Consider the following 17,780-nt stretch of genomic DNA (forward strand, 5'->3'; position numbering starts at 1 on the left):
GGCCCCAAGGAACAGGGTGCTCTAGGCGCTGATCTCGCTGCTGAGGAAACCCAGGCACAGAGAGAAGGGGCAACTGGGTCACAGCCACACAACCAGTCACCTCGACACGGAGTCCAAGCCTGGCCGCTGTCCCTCTACTGGTGTCCCCTCCCTTTTTCTAAAAATTAAAAAAAAAAATCTTTTTGGCTGCACCGCACAGCTTGTGGGACCTCAGTTCCCCAACCAGAGATCGAACCCAGGCCCTCGGCAGTGAAAGCGTGGAGCCCTAACCACTGGACCACCAGAGAAGTCCCTTTCTCTCCCTTTTTATAACGGACTTCATTTCTCTTCACCACAGCCCTGAAGCATGCTCCCGTTTCTACGTGAAGAAACCAAGGCTCAGAGCAGTGAATATGAGGCCCACAGAGCTCGTTATCAGCAGTTTGGGACGAGCACCGTGTCACTTCTGAAACCCACTTTCTTAACGATATGTCACTCCACCTCCCTGAAAGGTTAACCCTCAAGGTTAGAAAAGTAAAACTAGCTTTCACAGGTTCTCCCGTCTTCTATTAGTGATGTATATAAAGTAAATTATCATACTGGGGGCAGATTGCTTAGACTGAGTTTAATTCAGACTAGACTGGTAAAAGAAATGAGATTATTCTTTTTTCTCAACACTCTCTAAAATGGAAAAATTAATTTGAGTTTAGTTTATTAGTTACAGGAAGAAAATTTCACCAGCACCTAGCAATTTGAGTTTCCCAAAGTGAGGGGTAAGTATCCTTGCTTTTAAGTGAGATGATTCCAGGTGGCACTAAAACCACTGGCTGCCACACAGAAAGGTTGCTTCCATTTTATTTTTCAATCCTCCTGATTATATCACAGGGAACGTCTCTGTTTGGTGCCAGGTGATCTTTAAGGGCTCTCTGATACCTGCTAGTCTCTCCCAGCTCATAAAGACAAATTCAGACAAACAACTCTATCTACTCAGAATTTAAGAACAATATTTTCTTTGCATTAATTTTTACTAGTTGGCTCTTTTTGATAGTGATGTGGAGTTTCTCTTAAATAAATAAATAAAACTGAAAAAAGAACAGTAGTAAGTATATTCTAGGTGGTACTCAAAAGTTGCAGTCTCATAAAAGTGGTGAGTGAATAAATGAAGTTTTAGAAATACGATATTAATAAAAACAATTGCATTCTGTTGTGTTAAAAAAAAACTTTAGGGCTTCCCTGGTGGCACAGTGGTTGAGAGTCTGCCTGCCGATGCAGGGGACACGGGTTCGTGCCCCAGTCTGGGAAGATCCCACATACCGCGGAGCGGCTGGGCCCGTGAGCCATGGCCACTGAGCCTGCGCGTCCGGAGCCTGTGCTCCGCAAGGGGAGAGGCCACAACAGTGAGAGGCCCGCCTACCGCAAAAAAACAAAACAAAACAAAAAAAAAACCTTTAAATTTCGAGGTCATTTCAAGTTCATTGAAAGTTTAAAAGATCCTACAGGGAGGCCCTGTACACTCTTTAGCCAGCCCCCCAGATTTAACATCTTGCATACCTGTGGTACAATACCCAGACCAGCAAATTGACATTGGTACAAACCACAGAGTTTATTCAGATTTCGACAGGTTAATGAATACCCATTTGTGTGTGTGTCTATGTAGTTCTGTGTGATTTTTATCACATGCAGATTCATGTAACCATCACCATAACCGAGATACAGAACTGGTCCGTCACCACAGGGGTGTCCTATGTACTGCCTTATACCTCCACACCATCTCTAACTCATGGCAACCACTAATTTGCTTTCTCTTTCCTAGATCATCATAAATGGTGCCACACTGCCGGTAACCTTTTGAAGCACTGGTAAGGATGTGGATGTGTGTGTAACTGGATGACTTAACACACTGCTGGTGGGAATGAAAAATGCAGCAGCTTCTCTGGAAAACAGTTTGGCAGCTTCCTTTAAAACTAAATATGCCCATGGTCTTCCCTGGTGGTGCAGTGGTTGAGAGTCCGCCTGCCGATGCAGGGGACAGGGGTTCATGCCCCGGTCTGGGAAGATCCCACATGCCGCGGAGCAGCTTGGCCCGTGAGCCATGGCCGCTGAGCCTGCGCGTCCGGAGCCTGTGCTCCTCAACGGGAGAGGCCACAGCAGTGTGAGGCCCGCGTACCGCCAAAAAACCCACAAGAAACAAAAAACTAAATATGCCCTTAACATACAACCCAACAATTCCCCTCTCAGGCATCTTCCCCAGAAAAATGAAAATCTACATTCATACAAAAGCTTGTATGTTAAGCTTTTGTCATAGCATCTCTATCCAAAATAGCCCCACACTGGAAAAAACACGTGTCCTTCCGTGGATGCATGATTAAGCAAACTGTGATACTCCCTACCAGGGGATACACTCAGCAAAATAAATAAATGAATTATGGAAACATGCAACGACTGGAGTGGATCTCAAGGGAATTATGCTGAATAGAAACATGTCCATTCTTTTTTTTTTTTTTTTTTTTTTTTTTGCTGTACGTGGGCCTCTCACTGTTGTGGCCTCTCCCGTTGCGGAGCACAGGCTCCGGACGCACAGGCTCAGCGGCCATGGCTCACGGGCCCAGCCGCTCCGCGGCATATGGGATCCTCCCAGACCGGGGCACGAACCCGTATCCCCTGCATCGGCAGGCGGACTCTCAACCACTGCGCCACCAGGGAGGCCCTACATGTCCATTCTTAAATGTTTCATACTGTATGGTGCCATTTACCAGCTAGAGAAAACTTTCTGCTTTCAAAGGGCTCAACTGATGGGTCAGGCCCACCTGGATAATCTCCATATTTTAAGATTAACGGATTTAGAATTTTAATTACATCTGTAAAATCCTTTCACAGCAGTCCCAGATTTGTGCTTGATTGAATAACCAGGAGATGGGACACTTGAAGGGATGTTATCTTTAGAATTCTGTCTACTGCAGGATGTATCCTTTCACGGAATTCTTGGGATAACTCTATTCAGTAACTCTATTGTCATCTCCAATTTATAGATGAAGAAACAGGAAGAGAGAGGTTAAGTGACTTGCCCAAGGTCACACAGCTATACGTGAGAAAGCCAGGGTGAAACTCAGTGGCTTTATTCCAGAGCCCACAACTTAACCATTGTACTGTGCTCCCTAGAGGATGGTTGACATTTATAAGCGGGAAACTGAGGTAAGATAGGAAAGAACAGGGAGGTAGGGAATAAAAAAAGAGCTATTCCCTTAAATGCCAGGCCTGGAGCTAGGTGCTTCTTATGCGTTGCATCGTTTTACTGAATCCTAGCAACTCTTCTACGAGGTAGAGATGATTATTATCCCTATTATAATCGCCTCCTGTCAAAGCAAGTACCCAAGTCAGATCCATCTGAACACCGATCCCACTATCACCCACTGTGGATGCAGCTTCCCTAGGGCCTGGGTCCCTGAGGGCGTTTGCCTCAGATCGGAGCCTCCCCCGCCCCCTTGGTTCCTCACCTTCGGTTCGAAGCCACTGGGATCCTCCACCCTTTGATCTGGCTCAGCTCCGTATCGGAGATCTCGACCTGCAGGGGAAGTCTGGGCGCCCAGACGGTGACCTCCAACTGGGAGGTGAGGTGCCGGTGGGTGAAGTTCACGATTGTGTCCACTTTGCTCTTCATCTCCTTCCCATTCGCAAAAATCGAATCGCAGCCGTTGGAGACCTTAGGGGAGGGGATAGAATCTCCAGATGCATCAGCAGGAAAAAGCACATGCAAAACCTGATGATGAAAGTTCATGAACTGCAACAGCTCTGATTTATGAGACCCAGGACAACCAGGAGAACATGACTTGAACAGAAGGTAATTTGTAGGCACTAATTAGGGACAACAGACTCCAGGAAAACCATTTTGTATGACGAACCACTGACAAGTAAAATCATAAACATAATTTAATGCAGTTACATAACCTTTGTTGCCTTTCGTGAGTGTTGTTTCCCCTTTACCTCACCTCCTTTATGCACTCAAAGCATCGCTAATCAAACCCCACTTGCAACACATTTCACTCTTGCACCATATCTGGAGATGCTTAAAAAGGTATACCTATATGTTACTAAAACAACACTTCGGTCAAGCCATAAAGGGGATTTTTTTTTCCCTGAAAAACCAAGAGAGCTTTGCACTAGATTAAAATCCTTGCAGGAAAATACCCATGGAATGCACTAGAAATGCGGACATAATTATTTTTTGCCCCATCGCACTATAATTTTGCAGGATGGAGGTGAGGACGCGGCATTTTGTTACGGACTTCTGACTCAGCACATGGAGGCACCCTTTAGCGTGCATGCATTCGCGGGTTGGCTGTTAGACAGCGTAAGCCCCCATTTCACTTCACATCTTCCGGATAAGCAAGGAAAACGTTGATGACTTTCTCTCCTGGACTATCAGGAGAATGAATGTCTTTTACGTATGTATCTGGGTGGGGGGGGAGGGAGCAAAGGTCACGTTATGTGCAGAAGACACAAAACCAACACTCAGTTCAGCACAGAATCACAAAACTGCCAGGGGTCCACAATCTAATTTTACAGATGAAGAACCTGAGGCCAGCAATGTGACGTCACTAGCTGGAGGTCACACACTACTTTTAAGGGTACCGTGTGGTGCTGGGCCGCTGTCAGGACTCCCCACCTGGAAGGCCACCAGGCAGCCCGTTTTGCAAGCCACAGACGAAGACTCACTTTTGACCTCTTCTTCCTCGCCTGTATCAGTACCTGCAGCCCAGGCCTCCCTTCCAAGCCCCAGGTGCACACATCCAACTGGCCCCTCCATGTAAACAGGTGAATGGCTCAGAGCAATGTCAGCAGTGCCGAGGTGGAAACTCAAAGAACAAACCTCCATGTTGTTTGGGACAAATTATCATCACCTCCCTCCTCCCCCCAAAAAAGGGCGTGAATGTGAATTTTCTCCCACGAGAAGGAAAAGATGAGCCTGATTCACTGTAGAGTGCAGTCAAAGACTGAGGAGAAAATAACTAACGAGATGCATAAACCCCTTCCTGCATCAGCCTTGCAGACACAGGTACCTGTCATTGCCACTTCACAATGGCACCAACGTCTTTAGGAATCTTTAAGCGTAATTAACCAAGGCCACTAATGGGAAGATGGGCAGAAATCACAGTGACACTGACCTGATAACCCTGGGCCACAAAGCAATAGGCAGCATTGCTGGAGGGAAACTGCATCAGGCTGAGTTCATCTGGGGAGCCGCTTCCCCATCCTGTCAGAACTTAGCCTTCCACAGCCCCTTGCCCTCCAGGCTCTACTACCCTGAGCAGCAAATCTGCCCTCAGATGGCAGTGGAAATTGGCAGCTAATGTGTTTCTCCCCCTGAAATTCCAGTGGGAGTTGAAAAAAGACAATTCAATCACTTTTCGAAGCTTAAAAGAATCTACTTCGCCCGTCCCCTCTCTTTGTCTGCTTTACTTTTTAAAAGGGAGAAGAAAAACCATGAGACAAGCAAATCAGCTGTCTTTTAGGGCATGTTTGAGGGATGTAAATCTGCATTATTGTGCCCAGGATTGTAAAGAGAGCAATCAGGACAAGATTTTCTATTAGAGCAGAAAATGGAATGGAGCGCCATGTTCTTATTTTAAATTCCTGCGATGGGGACCCAATGCTGAGCCCGAATGCCCTTCCTTAAGTACTCAGAAAGGGGTGGAAGACCCATTCTAGAGAAACCCCTGCCTTCCCTCCAGAGCACTGCCCCGGGAGACATTCAGTAAGACCCCTAAAGATCCCTGCACTCAGTGGCTACACGCAGACCTATCTCAAGAGAACAAGGTTCCTTACTGACCAGAACTCTACAGTGAGTGCAGTAGCGGGTTCTACCCTCAGCTTCTCCTGGTTCAGGTAGGCATCACCTATTGCTAGAACTTTCCCCATCCTACCTTCTACAGTACAGACCTCACTGTCCTGAATTTTCAGGATGATTATGATCTATATGAGATGTATGTATGCATGCATGTGTGTATTTCCTCTAGAAGGAATGGTTTAGTATTTGCTAATTCAGTGTTTGCAGTGACTTTATAAGACATAACTACTGCAAATAATGAGAATCAATTGCAGTAAGTATCTCTTATGGGTACAGGACCTCACTGCCTGCAATGCTCTTCTTCCCCTCTCAAAGCCTTAATCTCCACAAATAACCCTGTGGGGCGGGCATCATGGTCCTCATTTTACCTGGACTGAATCCAGGGTAGCGAAAGGGAACATCACTTCCCAGGGCTTTACTTGTGTGTGTAATGATGCCAGCCAGCCCCCAGGACTGCGGACGCCTGGCCCAGTGCTCCTTCCTCTGCCTGTTCACGCCAGTCCCCTCCAGAGACTTCCCACGGTACATGGGACAAAGTCCAAACTCCTGATCACAGCTTACAAGACCTAAGGACCTGGTATTACCTCCTTCTCCAGCCTCCCTTGGCACTTCCCTCCCTGCCCCCCTGCACAGACACCCCACCAGTCCCCCATGGGTCTTCTCTCGCTTGGCGCTCCTGAGCTTATCCCCCTCGGAAGGCCTTACCACGATCTTCCTGTGACTGAGACCTGCTTGTCGTTCAGGTCTGAGGCAGATAGAACTGGTTGTCTACGGGCCACTCAATCACACACCAGCACCGCTGCCCCATCACATACACACACGCACATCTTCCTCTTTTCTGTCCAGCCATGCTCCTTGCCAGTGACTGGCTTAGGGAAAAGCATGTGACACAATTCTGGCCAAGGAGGTGTGAGGAGTCTGCTGGGGATTCTGGGAAGGGCTTCCTGGCTCCGAGATGCCCAGAAAGTGGTCCCTCCTTCTCCCACTGGACGCTGCCACATGGGAGGTGACAACAGGGGCTACAATGGTGATCTCAGAGCCTTGGAGGGCTGGCCGAGGACCAGGCTGACATGGCGAGCATGGAAGGAGAGAAAGACGGAAGGAACCACATCCTCAGTGACCACCTGGATGGACCACTGGACCAGCCCACTTGGTACCACGTGACTTTTCAACTTCTTATCATGCGTTTTTCTTTCTGTTGTTGTCAAAGCCAGTTTGGTCCATGGTATTTTGTTACTTGCCACCAAAAGTGGTATAAATTATGTAAGAACTCAGCTCAAATGTCACTCCTCAGAAGGGACTGCTTGAGTCATTTCTAATGTAAGGTTGCACGCCCCTCACCTGGTCACTCTACTACTCTCCTCTATCTAATTTACTGTGTGTGCTACTATGTAAACCATATTTACACTATTTCTGTGTTACTGACAGTATATCATACTATTCATATTGCTTAAGTCATATGGCTTACACTGTGCTAGTTACACTGGATTGCTCTATCCGTGTTGTATTTTATGATTTACTTTTCAATATTTATCAGTCTCTGCATGCTCCCGGTTGGTTACTTGTTTCCTATCTCTGTTCTCCACCTGGAAGTGATCTGCTTGAGACCACGGACCTGTCTCCTCTTGTCTCCTGTGTCTCCACTTCTAGCGCAGGGATGACCCCCATAAAGTGTTCAATACATAGGTGTTCGGTGTGAATATGTCACTGGTTTCCTCTGGGTCCCATTCATTCTTGTGCCCCAGGAGTAGCCTGTGTCTGGGTTAGAAGTGGGAGAAGGTGGCTCAGGCAGTGTTATGTTCTGGATATCATGAGAGGAGATAGACTGGTAGAAGAAACCTAGTCTAAATCCTAAGGAATTTTGAGGTCAATGAGCTGAGAAATTTGGATTCCCCCTGGCGAATTCGGCCTTCTGGCTAGGAATTGAGAGACCTGACCCGTGTCATGTCGCACGGTGAGGGCGTGTGTGTTTTTGGAAGAGACAGGTAGACACTGCGAGGTAAAGATCAGAGTCAGGTTCCCACCACTCATCCAGAAGATACCTTCAGGGCTCTCTGAGCCCCCAGGGGAAGCTGGAACAGCAAATGCTGTGAATCTTAATTATAAGAACGGCTGAGGACAGGAACGTGGACATTGAAAATGACAGTTCATGCCATGTTAATCTGTGAGCATGTGCCAGATGGCTTGTCAATGTCATTTTAGGAAGGCTGCCTTTAGAGGTCATTGTTTTACTGTCAAATTACACTTTCACAGTTACAGTACTTTAGAGTAATAGAGGCAAACGGTGGTCTCCCGATGTAAATATGTTTCCTTTGGGGATCTTGTGAGATTCAGCATTCGCTTCATTTTCTATTTAGGAAAGAAGCAAGAATTGAGTCTGTGTATCAGTGCCCCCCGCTCTGAGTCTGCCAGACGGCTGATGCATCTGTGTCTGCACCGTAGGAGCTGCCCCTGCTGTACAAGGTTTCCCTCTTAACCCCTCCCCCATCTTGAGAAATGTGTTAGAAAGAAAAAAGCTACATCATCACGGCAATGGAAGCAGTCTATCTCCTTGGCAAGTTGGTAAGAGCAGTTAAAGAAGGGTAAATGGTGTTTGTTTAAACTGAATAAAGTGAAGGGTGCCTTCTGCAATGTTCGTAATGAAAATAAAAATGAAACAATGCCTAGTTCAATAAATAGCAGTGCATACAAATTAAACACTATGAATCCTAGAATAAATTTAAATAAAATTTACGAAAAAGGAAAAATAATCGTGATATAATATTCAGTGAAAAAATGATGCAGTTAAAATTATATGGACACACTTATATAAGTGAATCACTTTGCTGTACACCTGAAACTAACACATCTTAAATCAACTATACTTCAATACAATTAAATTTTTTTAGAATTATATGGACATGTTAATACTAATTTTATAAATATATGTTATGTGTGTTTGTGTATTAATGAAGAATAAAAAGATTTGAGTAATGGGGGAAAGCTATATAATCAAAGAGTATGTTTCTCACAAATTCACAATAAATGCTGAATTACATATTAAGATAGGCAAAAAGAAACTATGTAAAGAAAGAACAACTTTCAATTCAATTATCAAATCAAACATTTTGTATTTATTACCAAGTTTAGCAAGTACATTTTGTCTGAGGAGCAGTGGGTACTCAAAAACTATTCATTTTACCTTGAAGTACAAAGAGCAAAAATAATAGCTATCATGTATTGAGTGCTTACTATGCATCATGCACTGTTTTTAAAGCTTTACATAGAATGATAGCCATTAAATCCTCCAAATATCCCATTCGTTAAGTGTTTTGTCCCTATATCATAGATGGGGAAAATGAGGCCCAGGAGAGACAGCTTGAGCAGAGATCACAGCTGTGAGGGGCCGAGGAGGGATTTGCACTCAGGTCCTCTGAGTCGAGGGGGCAGGGGGTCCTCAAACTGTGTGTTAGCCCCTCCGTACAGCCCACAGAAGGAAGACCTGATTGGGAAAGGCAAGACCTAAATACACACGTTGGGATTTTTTAAATGAAACTCATCAAGGTGTAATTTCTGTTCAATGCACTGTATCCGTTTGGAGGGTACAGGTGGATGAGATTGACGGTGCACACGCTATGAAACCACTGTCATGCTCGGACACAGAACGCTCCGATCCTCCTGAAGCATCCCTTGTGCCCCTTTTCGGCCCATTGCTCCCTCTGTCCTTGGCCCCAGGCCACCACTGATGTGTCAGTAAGCATGAGGTATCAATTAATTAGAGGCCAGCTTGACAGTTAGTACCCAAGTCCAGGCAGAAGGAGCTGGAAGCAGCAACTCGGTGCCTCAGCCTGAGGTCCAGTAACCTGGGTCCTTGTCCAAACTCTTCCCTTCATCATGCCTGAATAAGTCACCCCCCATCTCCGGGCTCAGATTCTGCATCTGTGAACCCATGGGTACCCGAAGTTTCCAGCTTGGACTCCCTCCCATCCTATCATTGGAGGATGGAGAGAGCCAGCTCAGAGTCCCAGTGTATTCTGACACAGCTTTTCTCTGCCGCAGATCCCTCAGCTATAAAATAAGAATAAATCATTCATTCATTTAATAAATATTTATTTAATGTCAACTAAGACCCAGGAACTGTCCTAGGTGCTGGGGATAGAGTGATGAACAATACAGTCCCCGCCCTGATGGAACTGACTGTGGAATGGGGGAGACAGACAAACTCAACACACACCTAGATATAAATGTAACATCAGGTAGCGAGATGGGCTTCAAAGGAAAATCAAGCAAGGTAAGAAAACAGTGATAACGGTTTTAGTTAGAATGGGCAGGGAAGGTCTCCCTGGATAGATCACATTTGATTAGAGACCTGAATGAAGTGAAGAAGTGAGTCATGAGCACATGCAGAAGATCAGGAAGTGCAAAGGCCCTGAGACAGGTATGTTCTTGCCATATTCAAGGACCAAAAAGGAGGGCAAGGGAGCACAAAAGTAGCCGGGGGGGCTGGATTGTACTCCACTGTGTAAGTATAATGAGAAGCTCTGGGGGTTGGGAGCAAGTAAGTAGCGTGATTGGAAGATATAACAGAATACCTCTAGCAGGGGTGGCAGAGGGGGAGCCCATGCAACAGAGACGTGAAAGAGGTTCCCATCAGGGTGGTATGATGGAGGGAATGAGAGGTGGTCAGGTTCAGGAGGCCTCTGAAGGCAGCCCTGGCAGGAGCTGCTGCTGGAGTGGCTCTTGGGTGTGAGAGCAGGAGAAGCCACAGATAACTGCTAGGTTTCTGGCCCAAGCAACCAGAAAAATGGCATTGCCATCCCTGTGATAAGGGAGGCCTGCAGGAAGGCAGATTTGGGGAAGAGAGAAAGAATCTGGAGTTCCATTTCAAAAATATGAAATGTGAAATGTTTATTAGACATCTGAATGAAGGTGTTAGGTAAGAAGTTGGAAGCACAAGTACAGAGCCCACGGAGAAGGGCTCAAGCTGAAGAAATAAATTTGGATTATGCCAGCATATGCAGTATTTAAAGCCAGGAGATTGAATAATATCCCACATTTCAGCCTTGAGCCTGCTAACACTTAGAGGTCATGAATATAAGGACCTGACAATATGGGACCAATTTGTTAAAAAGGAAAAGCCAGGGGGACTTCCCTGGCGATCCAGTGGTTAAGACTCCGTGCTTCCACTGCAGGGAGCTCGGGTTCAATCCCTGCTCGGGTTCGATCCCTGCTCGTGGAACTAAGATCCACATGCCGCGCGGCATGGCCAAAAATTTTTTTAAGACTAAAAAAAAAAAAGAAGGAAAGGCCATAGAGAGAATGGTAGGTATCTCAGAGGTAAGTGGTGACGATTCTCCGAAGACAGGGTGGGATTGATATCAAACAGAGAGGAAGTCGAGTCAGTTGTGGACTGAAAGCTAACCATAGGAATTGGCCATGAACCCTGGAGACCTTGACAAAGGGACTTCAGCGGAGAAGAGGCAAACCTCTGATGATGTGGGCTCATGACAGAATGGGAAGTGGGGGAGTGTGATACGGAAAGCTTTTGCAAGGACGTTTTCCAGCACGGGGAACAGAAATGAGACAAGGGATGATAATTCCTGCCCTAAGTGTTAAATAAGATGAACCACAAAAATCACTTAACAGACAGCAAGTGTTTTCTGAGTGCTGATCTTCGGTCCAGCTCTTCCATGCTAAGTCGACACAAGAGTTTCCAGCGTGCATTGTACAACCCAATGGCCCCGTACTAATGCCAAACTCACCAAATACCCACTCTGAGTTCGGAGACTGAGATGAGAGAAGAAATGAGTTGCCTGTCACCTGGAGCTTCAGGCAAAAAACAATCAAATAAAATCACCATTTCCTGAGTGATCACTAAATGTAAGTCACTGATATAATACTGTCTTCCAACACCCCTGACCAAATACCTGTTGTGTAACAAGAAGGTAAAGTACAGAAGAGAACAATTCATGTCTAGAGAGATTTTTCAGTCTAGTTAACAAAAATTGGAAACAGGAAAAAATCAACATATACAGACATGCAAATTAATAGATTGCACACTGGCAACAAAATAGAGGGAAGTCTTTCTCAGAAGTAAGAAGGAGACATCAAGGAACATTTTCAGGACCCAAAGGTGAAGATAAGTGAAGAATTCTCTTACATATGTATGACCTTTCTCTTCACCCCACGGCAGGAAGACAGATGGGAAGGAGGAAGGAGGGGTACACGTTTAAAGACAAAATCTGACACATACAGCATTTTACAATTTATAAAACATCATCCCACTTGACAGTCTATTTCTCTCTCTCTCTCTCTCTCTCTCTCTCTCTCTTTTTTGGCCATACCACATGGCTTGTGAGATTTTAGTTCCCTGACCAGGGATTGAACCCGGGCCCTCAGCAGTGAGAGCACAGAGTCCTAACCACTGGACAGCCAGGAAATTTCCCTTCCACCTGACATTCCCGATTGCCTCATGTGGTAGATTTCAGTGACATACCCAACACGGCACCCTCACCCTCTGCCTTGTGAATTTGTGGTTCCCCCCACCAGAGGTAAAATATGTTTTATCTCAACAATATTAGGTTTGGGCAAATGACTCCTTTTGCCCAGCAGAATTTTAACAAAAAATTCTCCATAAAATACTGAAAACACAGAACAGGGAACTCTGCTCAATATTATGTAACAACTTAAATGGGAAAAGAATTTGAAAAAGAATAGATACATGTATATGTATAACTGAATCACTTTGCCGTACACCTGAACCTAACACAACATTGTTAATCAACTTTACTCCAATATAAAATAAAAAGTTAAAAAAATAACATAATTAAAGGATTGGGTTTGCCCTCTTGGTGCCTGCAACCTTGATGAGGTGAACCCCAGCTGATCTGAAGACCTGTGAGCAATAAAAAAAAGCTCATGGTGGCATGTGACTAAGATACTGGGGCTGTTTGTTATGCAGGTGTAACTAACTGATACAGTCTATGACAATGTGTCTCAAATAGTGTTTGAAGCACAACCCACACTAGAAAATACATCTTACATTAGGACCAATACACAAAAAGTATACATAAAGGCAACAGCCAAAGTTTCATGAAAAAACACTTAACCTTATTACTTGCAAGTCACTCTGAATTTTCTATTGTTTTATCCCATCCCATTCTATTCCACTCCACTCCACTCTGTGCCATTCCAGTCCAGTCCATTCTATTCCTTCACTTTTTACAAAATGCTGGTGAGATCCCATAAAAACTGGCCCTTAATCTGAAAAAAATCCTGCACTGGAGCATTGTGGGAGAGTTATTCTTTACCCATCTTACAGATGAGGAGACTAACGCTCAGTTAGGTCACCTAGCCAGTAAGGGAGGGCCAGTGTCCCAAGCCGTGTATTCTGATCCAACACTGTCCTTTTCTATTGGTCAAATAGCTGCTGCAGTAACCGCTGATCCCCTGTCTATATTCAGTTCATTCTTAGTTTTCACTTGAGGTATTCTTAAAATGAGGGGCCTGGCTTAACCTCTGCTTGATAAAAATCAGAGACAAAATCAAGTCAGCCAAGTTCCAGTTTCAGTTCAGAGAGGTAGGTGGCTGAAAAGAGCACTTCTCTTGCCCTTTTACCAAACTGCAAATTAAAAGCTTTTCTTAAACCCATCAGAGTACTGCTGATGCAGGGCTACAAACTAACCTGGAATCTGGAGACAGACACATGCCCACAGGGAGGAAGAGAAATCGAGCATTTGCTTCCCCAGGGTGGACCCTGCTGGATGTCATATAAGCTAGAAAAAAAAAGGAATCCAAGGGAAAAACTGTACTGACTTGCTAAGGCGCTGGTGTGAGTGTGAAGCTTTAGAGCCTGTAAACACGGAGCTTGTACCCCCCGGGCTTGCTCTACGAATCCCATCGGGCCCTCGAGGGAAGAGCTAGCAGAATCCCCAGGACAGCGGCTCAGGAGGGGGTCAGCAGCCACTGCGGAAACTCTACACAGTTCCATATCCTCTGTCTCCCCTATGGGGCAAAAGTCTCAGTCTTTAGGCAGAAGTATAATAAAAACTGCCATTTAGGGCACTAGGGGGAATTCTGTTGTATCTAAAGCAACCAGTTTGAGTTACATTTAAGCTGCTTTATTAAAAAGAGGCCTGCCTGCCTCTAGCAAACAGCGACTAAGTTCCCTCATTAAAGTTTATACAATAAGAAGCTCTAGGACACAACAGCGCTCCTGTCCCCAGTGGGTCCCCAGACTATGCTTTCGCTGGTCAGAGGCATAACTGTCTACCCCTCCCTGCGATAAGTAAACATACCACCTCCATCATCTTTTTTCCCCCTAGAACATTACTGAAGGGTGCTGAATAATACCGTGTGATTCTGAGCAGGTAATTTAACCTGAGTTTCTGCTCCCTCATCTGTAATGTCAATTGGCCTTCAGCTGGCACAAATAGAGCATTTGCCTATAACATACCTCTTTCTTTTCTCAATGTCCCATGCAAATGGCAGTTGGATTCTAAAGTTAACTGAAGCAAAATTGCACCCAACCAGTATTATACAAGAAAATCCCTATTTTCATTCACCAGGCACAGCATTTATGATCTTAATACAAAGAATATGTAGTAACATGTATGCATAAGATATATATATATATAACATATATACATAAAACTATAGGTAGCATGCAATTGTACAGATGGGTGGTATATGCAAATTATTCAATTATTTCTCTCTGCTCAGAACACTCGAGCAACTTATAGTGTGTTGGCTCTCCCTGTGTGCTTTGTCACCTGCACCTTCTGTAAAAGTATCTTCCAGTTCTTCTAACATGTCATTAGTCAAGTGTTTCTTGGAGGCCTCAATTCAGTCTTTAATGTCTTCCTGAAGGCAAGAGGTCATTGACACCATCACCACTCACTTGCTTGGCCACCAGAAGAAGGCATCACACATCTCTGGAAGATGGGGAGACTCTTCCCATTGTGCTCAAGTGCCCCCCACCAGGTGGGCCAATATACACCAATGAATACTTTACCAGGCAGAGGAACAGACATAACCAGATTAAAAGATGCACAGTTTCTACCTATATATGTGTATATGTATGCATGTAAATGTAAGGACACCATGTTATTTTGGGCCAAATGCATATAGCTGAATTCTCAAGAGTTAAACTATTCATGTGATGCAGCTCCAAGTCCTTTGGGCCCCTTGCACAATCATGGACACAAGTCCAAACATCAGAACTGAAATCAAGTAGCAGTGATTGGGTCTACTGACAATGGTGCATGTTGCTTACACAGTCTATAGACTATCATAAAAAAGGAATATGCGAAGTCAAATAATTCTCATGAAGATTTCTAGGAGATAAGTCCATGGATCTTGGCTCGAGGAACCTTCTATCCACCTTTGTACCTTCATAGACCATGACTTTTAATATAGTAATGCTTACTTCTCTGCCCCTCCTAGATGATAAGGCAAGCCTTTAAGGACAAGCATGTTGCCTTATTTAATTTTCTGCAGTTCAGGCTCATGGCACAAGGCCTGGTACCTTGTAGACATACGGGAACTACGCAGAATCAGTGAGAGAGGAATTGCTCTGCTCAGGATCGTACAACCAGGAACGGGAAGGTCCTGTGAGCCCCTCCCGCCTCACCCATCCATCACGCCCATCACCACACTGAAAGCTCCACTCTAAGGAGATTCCTTAATTCACTGTCAAGTTCTGATCATGAGGCTTTGCTCTCAGGCTCCTTTATTCTTATCAATTCTTTCTTCATGCAGGTCAGTCTCACTTCCCTAGTTGGACCATGTCTGGTATGCTATTTCTTCCTCTCTCCGAAGCAGTGTGCCCAGCACCCAGCCCAGAACTGACTGATCGTCCAGGCCTCCCAGCAAAGGCAGATCTCGGGGCCAGCGTGGGCAGAATGGAGACCACTGCTCATCCAAAACACATGCCTTCCTTAGAGAATCTTAAAGTCTTGGTGCTAAAAAGACCTCAGAGAATGCAACTCTTGCGCAGCCCAGGGGGGACGAGGATCCATCTCAAAGGCACAGAGAGGTCACAGCGAGTCTGAGGTTACAACTCAGTGATGCTACATGCTGGGTTCCCGGCAGGGCTCTGAGGACATAAAGCAAACCCAAGTGTCTCTGCCCTCGAGGAGATCCGAGTAGAAGAGACAGACTCCTGTGCAAAATACTGTCAAAAACAATGACTGGTAAACAGTAAGGTTTGTACGGTGTTTACAAGACGGTCGGGCCTCACTGGCTGCCTCCGGCCCACCCAACTTCGACTCAGCTTCGTCCGAGATGCTCAGGACAGCCCTCCACAACAGACCCACGGACACCCGCTCCCATCCAGCCTCATCTCCCGACTCATCAGCCGAGCATCACCAGTCAATTCCTGCATTCTGCTTGTTGGGTCACCTCCATGATACATCCCCAACCAAATCACATTCAACAAGGTGTGATTCTACCTTGACAGACAAGTGCTTCCAAAATCGTGTCCCTTATCAAAACCACGCCAGCAAATGAGGCCCAAGATTATGGTTTGTTGTAAAGTTTAGCATACGCTTATCTGGGAAATGTTTTCATTTTAGCTTTTTACCCCTCAACATTGGGAGATTTTCAAAGCACCACGAACGCTTTTGAATTTAGGAAAAGATCCAAGCACTTCCTAGTCATCAAACGGTGGCCCAGGAGGGATTAAGAGCTGTTTATCTGGTGAGAGCCCAGCATATCGCGCTGCCCAGCCTCCTGCACCAGCTCTGACCGCAGACACTGAACCTGGTGGAGAGAAGCGCTGGGACCGAGGTTCCATCGGCACAGGTGCTGGAGTCACAAGCTTAGGTGTTCGGGGTTTGAGCATCAATTAGTCACATTGAAAAAAGGAATTGTGTGGGGCTTCCCTGGTGGCGCAGTGGTTGAGAGTCCGCTTGCTGATGCAGGGGACGCGGGTTCCTACCGCAAAAAAAAAAAAAAAAAAAAAAAAAAAAAGGCATTGCGGCAGGATGAGCATATTCTCAGGGGAACGAGGGATCTGCAGGGTTTGTGTTTTCCAAACTTATCTTGAAAGTACTTCTGAAAATTTCCCTAAGAAAAGAAACTTTTCTATCAAAGAATGCTGTGAACTGAGACCTCAAGGTATAAAAACCAGCAGCTGAGAGTTTTTTATCTCTGAGGCTCCAGGGGAAGGGAAAAAGAAAAATGCCAACGATGACCTCATCAATTTCTCCAAAATCAGAATGCAAAAAAGAGGGGTGTTGAAAGGCCCAAGCTAAGATCTGGCAGAGACTAGACTGGCTTAGCCCTGCCAAGAGAAGCCTGGGCGTCCAGACTCACACTTTTGGAGATTTCCAGAGAGACCAGCAAATCATAGCCCAGACAGGCTGAGCCAGTCACAGAGGAAGAGGTGAAGCATAGCAATGCCTCAGCAGCACAGAAGTCCCTGGAATTCACCCCTTTGATCAACTTGGAGTCCTTGCCAGTGTGACATGGGCTAATTAAAATCCTGGATATAAAAATTCCAGTCTGAACAGCTTTAGAAGTAGCCCCCATGGTGAAATTACAGCTGTTCTTACATTAAGTGACTCTGCCTTGTGAAAACCTCTACCTATGTTAGCAATGAATTAAAATAATTGCATCTAATACATTGGTCTAATACATCTCACTTAATACAACTAACTTATCTAATATATTTGTAATAGATTTCAGTTTGCCCGTATAATTCACCCAGATTTTTTTCAGCACAATTGGCCTGGGATGGTGGAACTTCCGGGGATTGACTCAACATATGGGGAGGGGGAAGGGTAAGCTGTGACAAAGTGAGAGAGAGGCATAGACATATATACACTACCAAACGTAAAATTGATAGCTAGTGGGAAGCAGCCGCATAGCACAGGGAGATCAGCTCGGTGCTTTGTGACCACCTAGAGGGGTGGGATAGGGAGGGTGGGAGGGAGGGAGACGCAAGAGGGAAGAGATATGGGAACATATGTGTATG

At 45.4% G+C, this 17,780-nt stretch overlaps 1 protein-coding gene across 1 annotated transcript in view; it reads right to left on the minus strand.

Moving 5' to 3' along the window:
- LOC309815040 (transmembrane protein 132B) overlaps window positions 1-17,780 on the minus strand; it is a gene marked incomplete at its 5' end in the record, with an annotated part of 393,456 nt that overhangs the window by 6,820 nt on the left and 368,856 nt on the right. Inside the window, one exon of the mRNA XM_082641458.1 lies at window positions 3,474-3,679. Within this exon, the coding sequence (XP_082497584.1) occupies window positions 3,474-3,679 (206 nt within the window). The remainder of the gene's footprint in view (window positions 1-3,473; window positions 3,680-17,780) is intronic.

The sequence above is a fragment of the Mesoplodon mirus genome (genome assembly GCF_964341445.2).
Source record: "Mesoplodon mirus genome assembly, chromosome: 13".
Lineage (NCBI taxonomy): Eukaryota > Metazoa > Chordata > Mammalia > Artiodactyla > Ziphiidae > Mesoplodon > Mesoplodon mirus.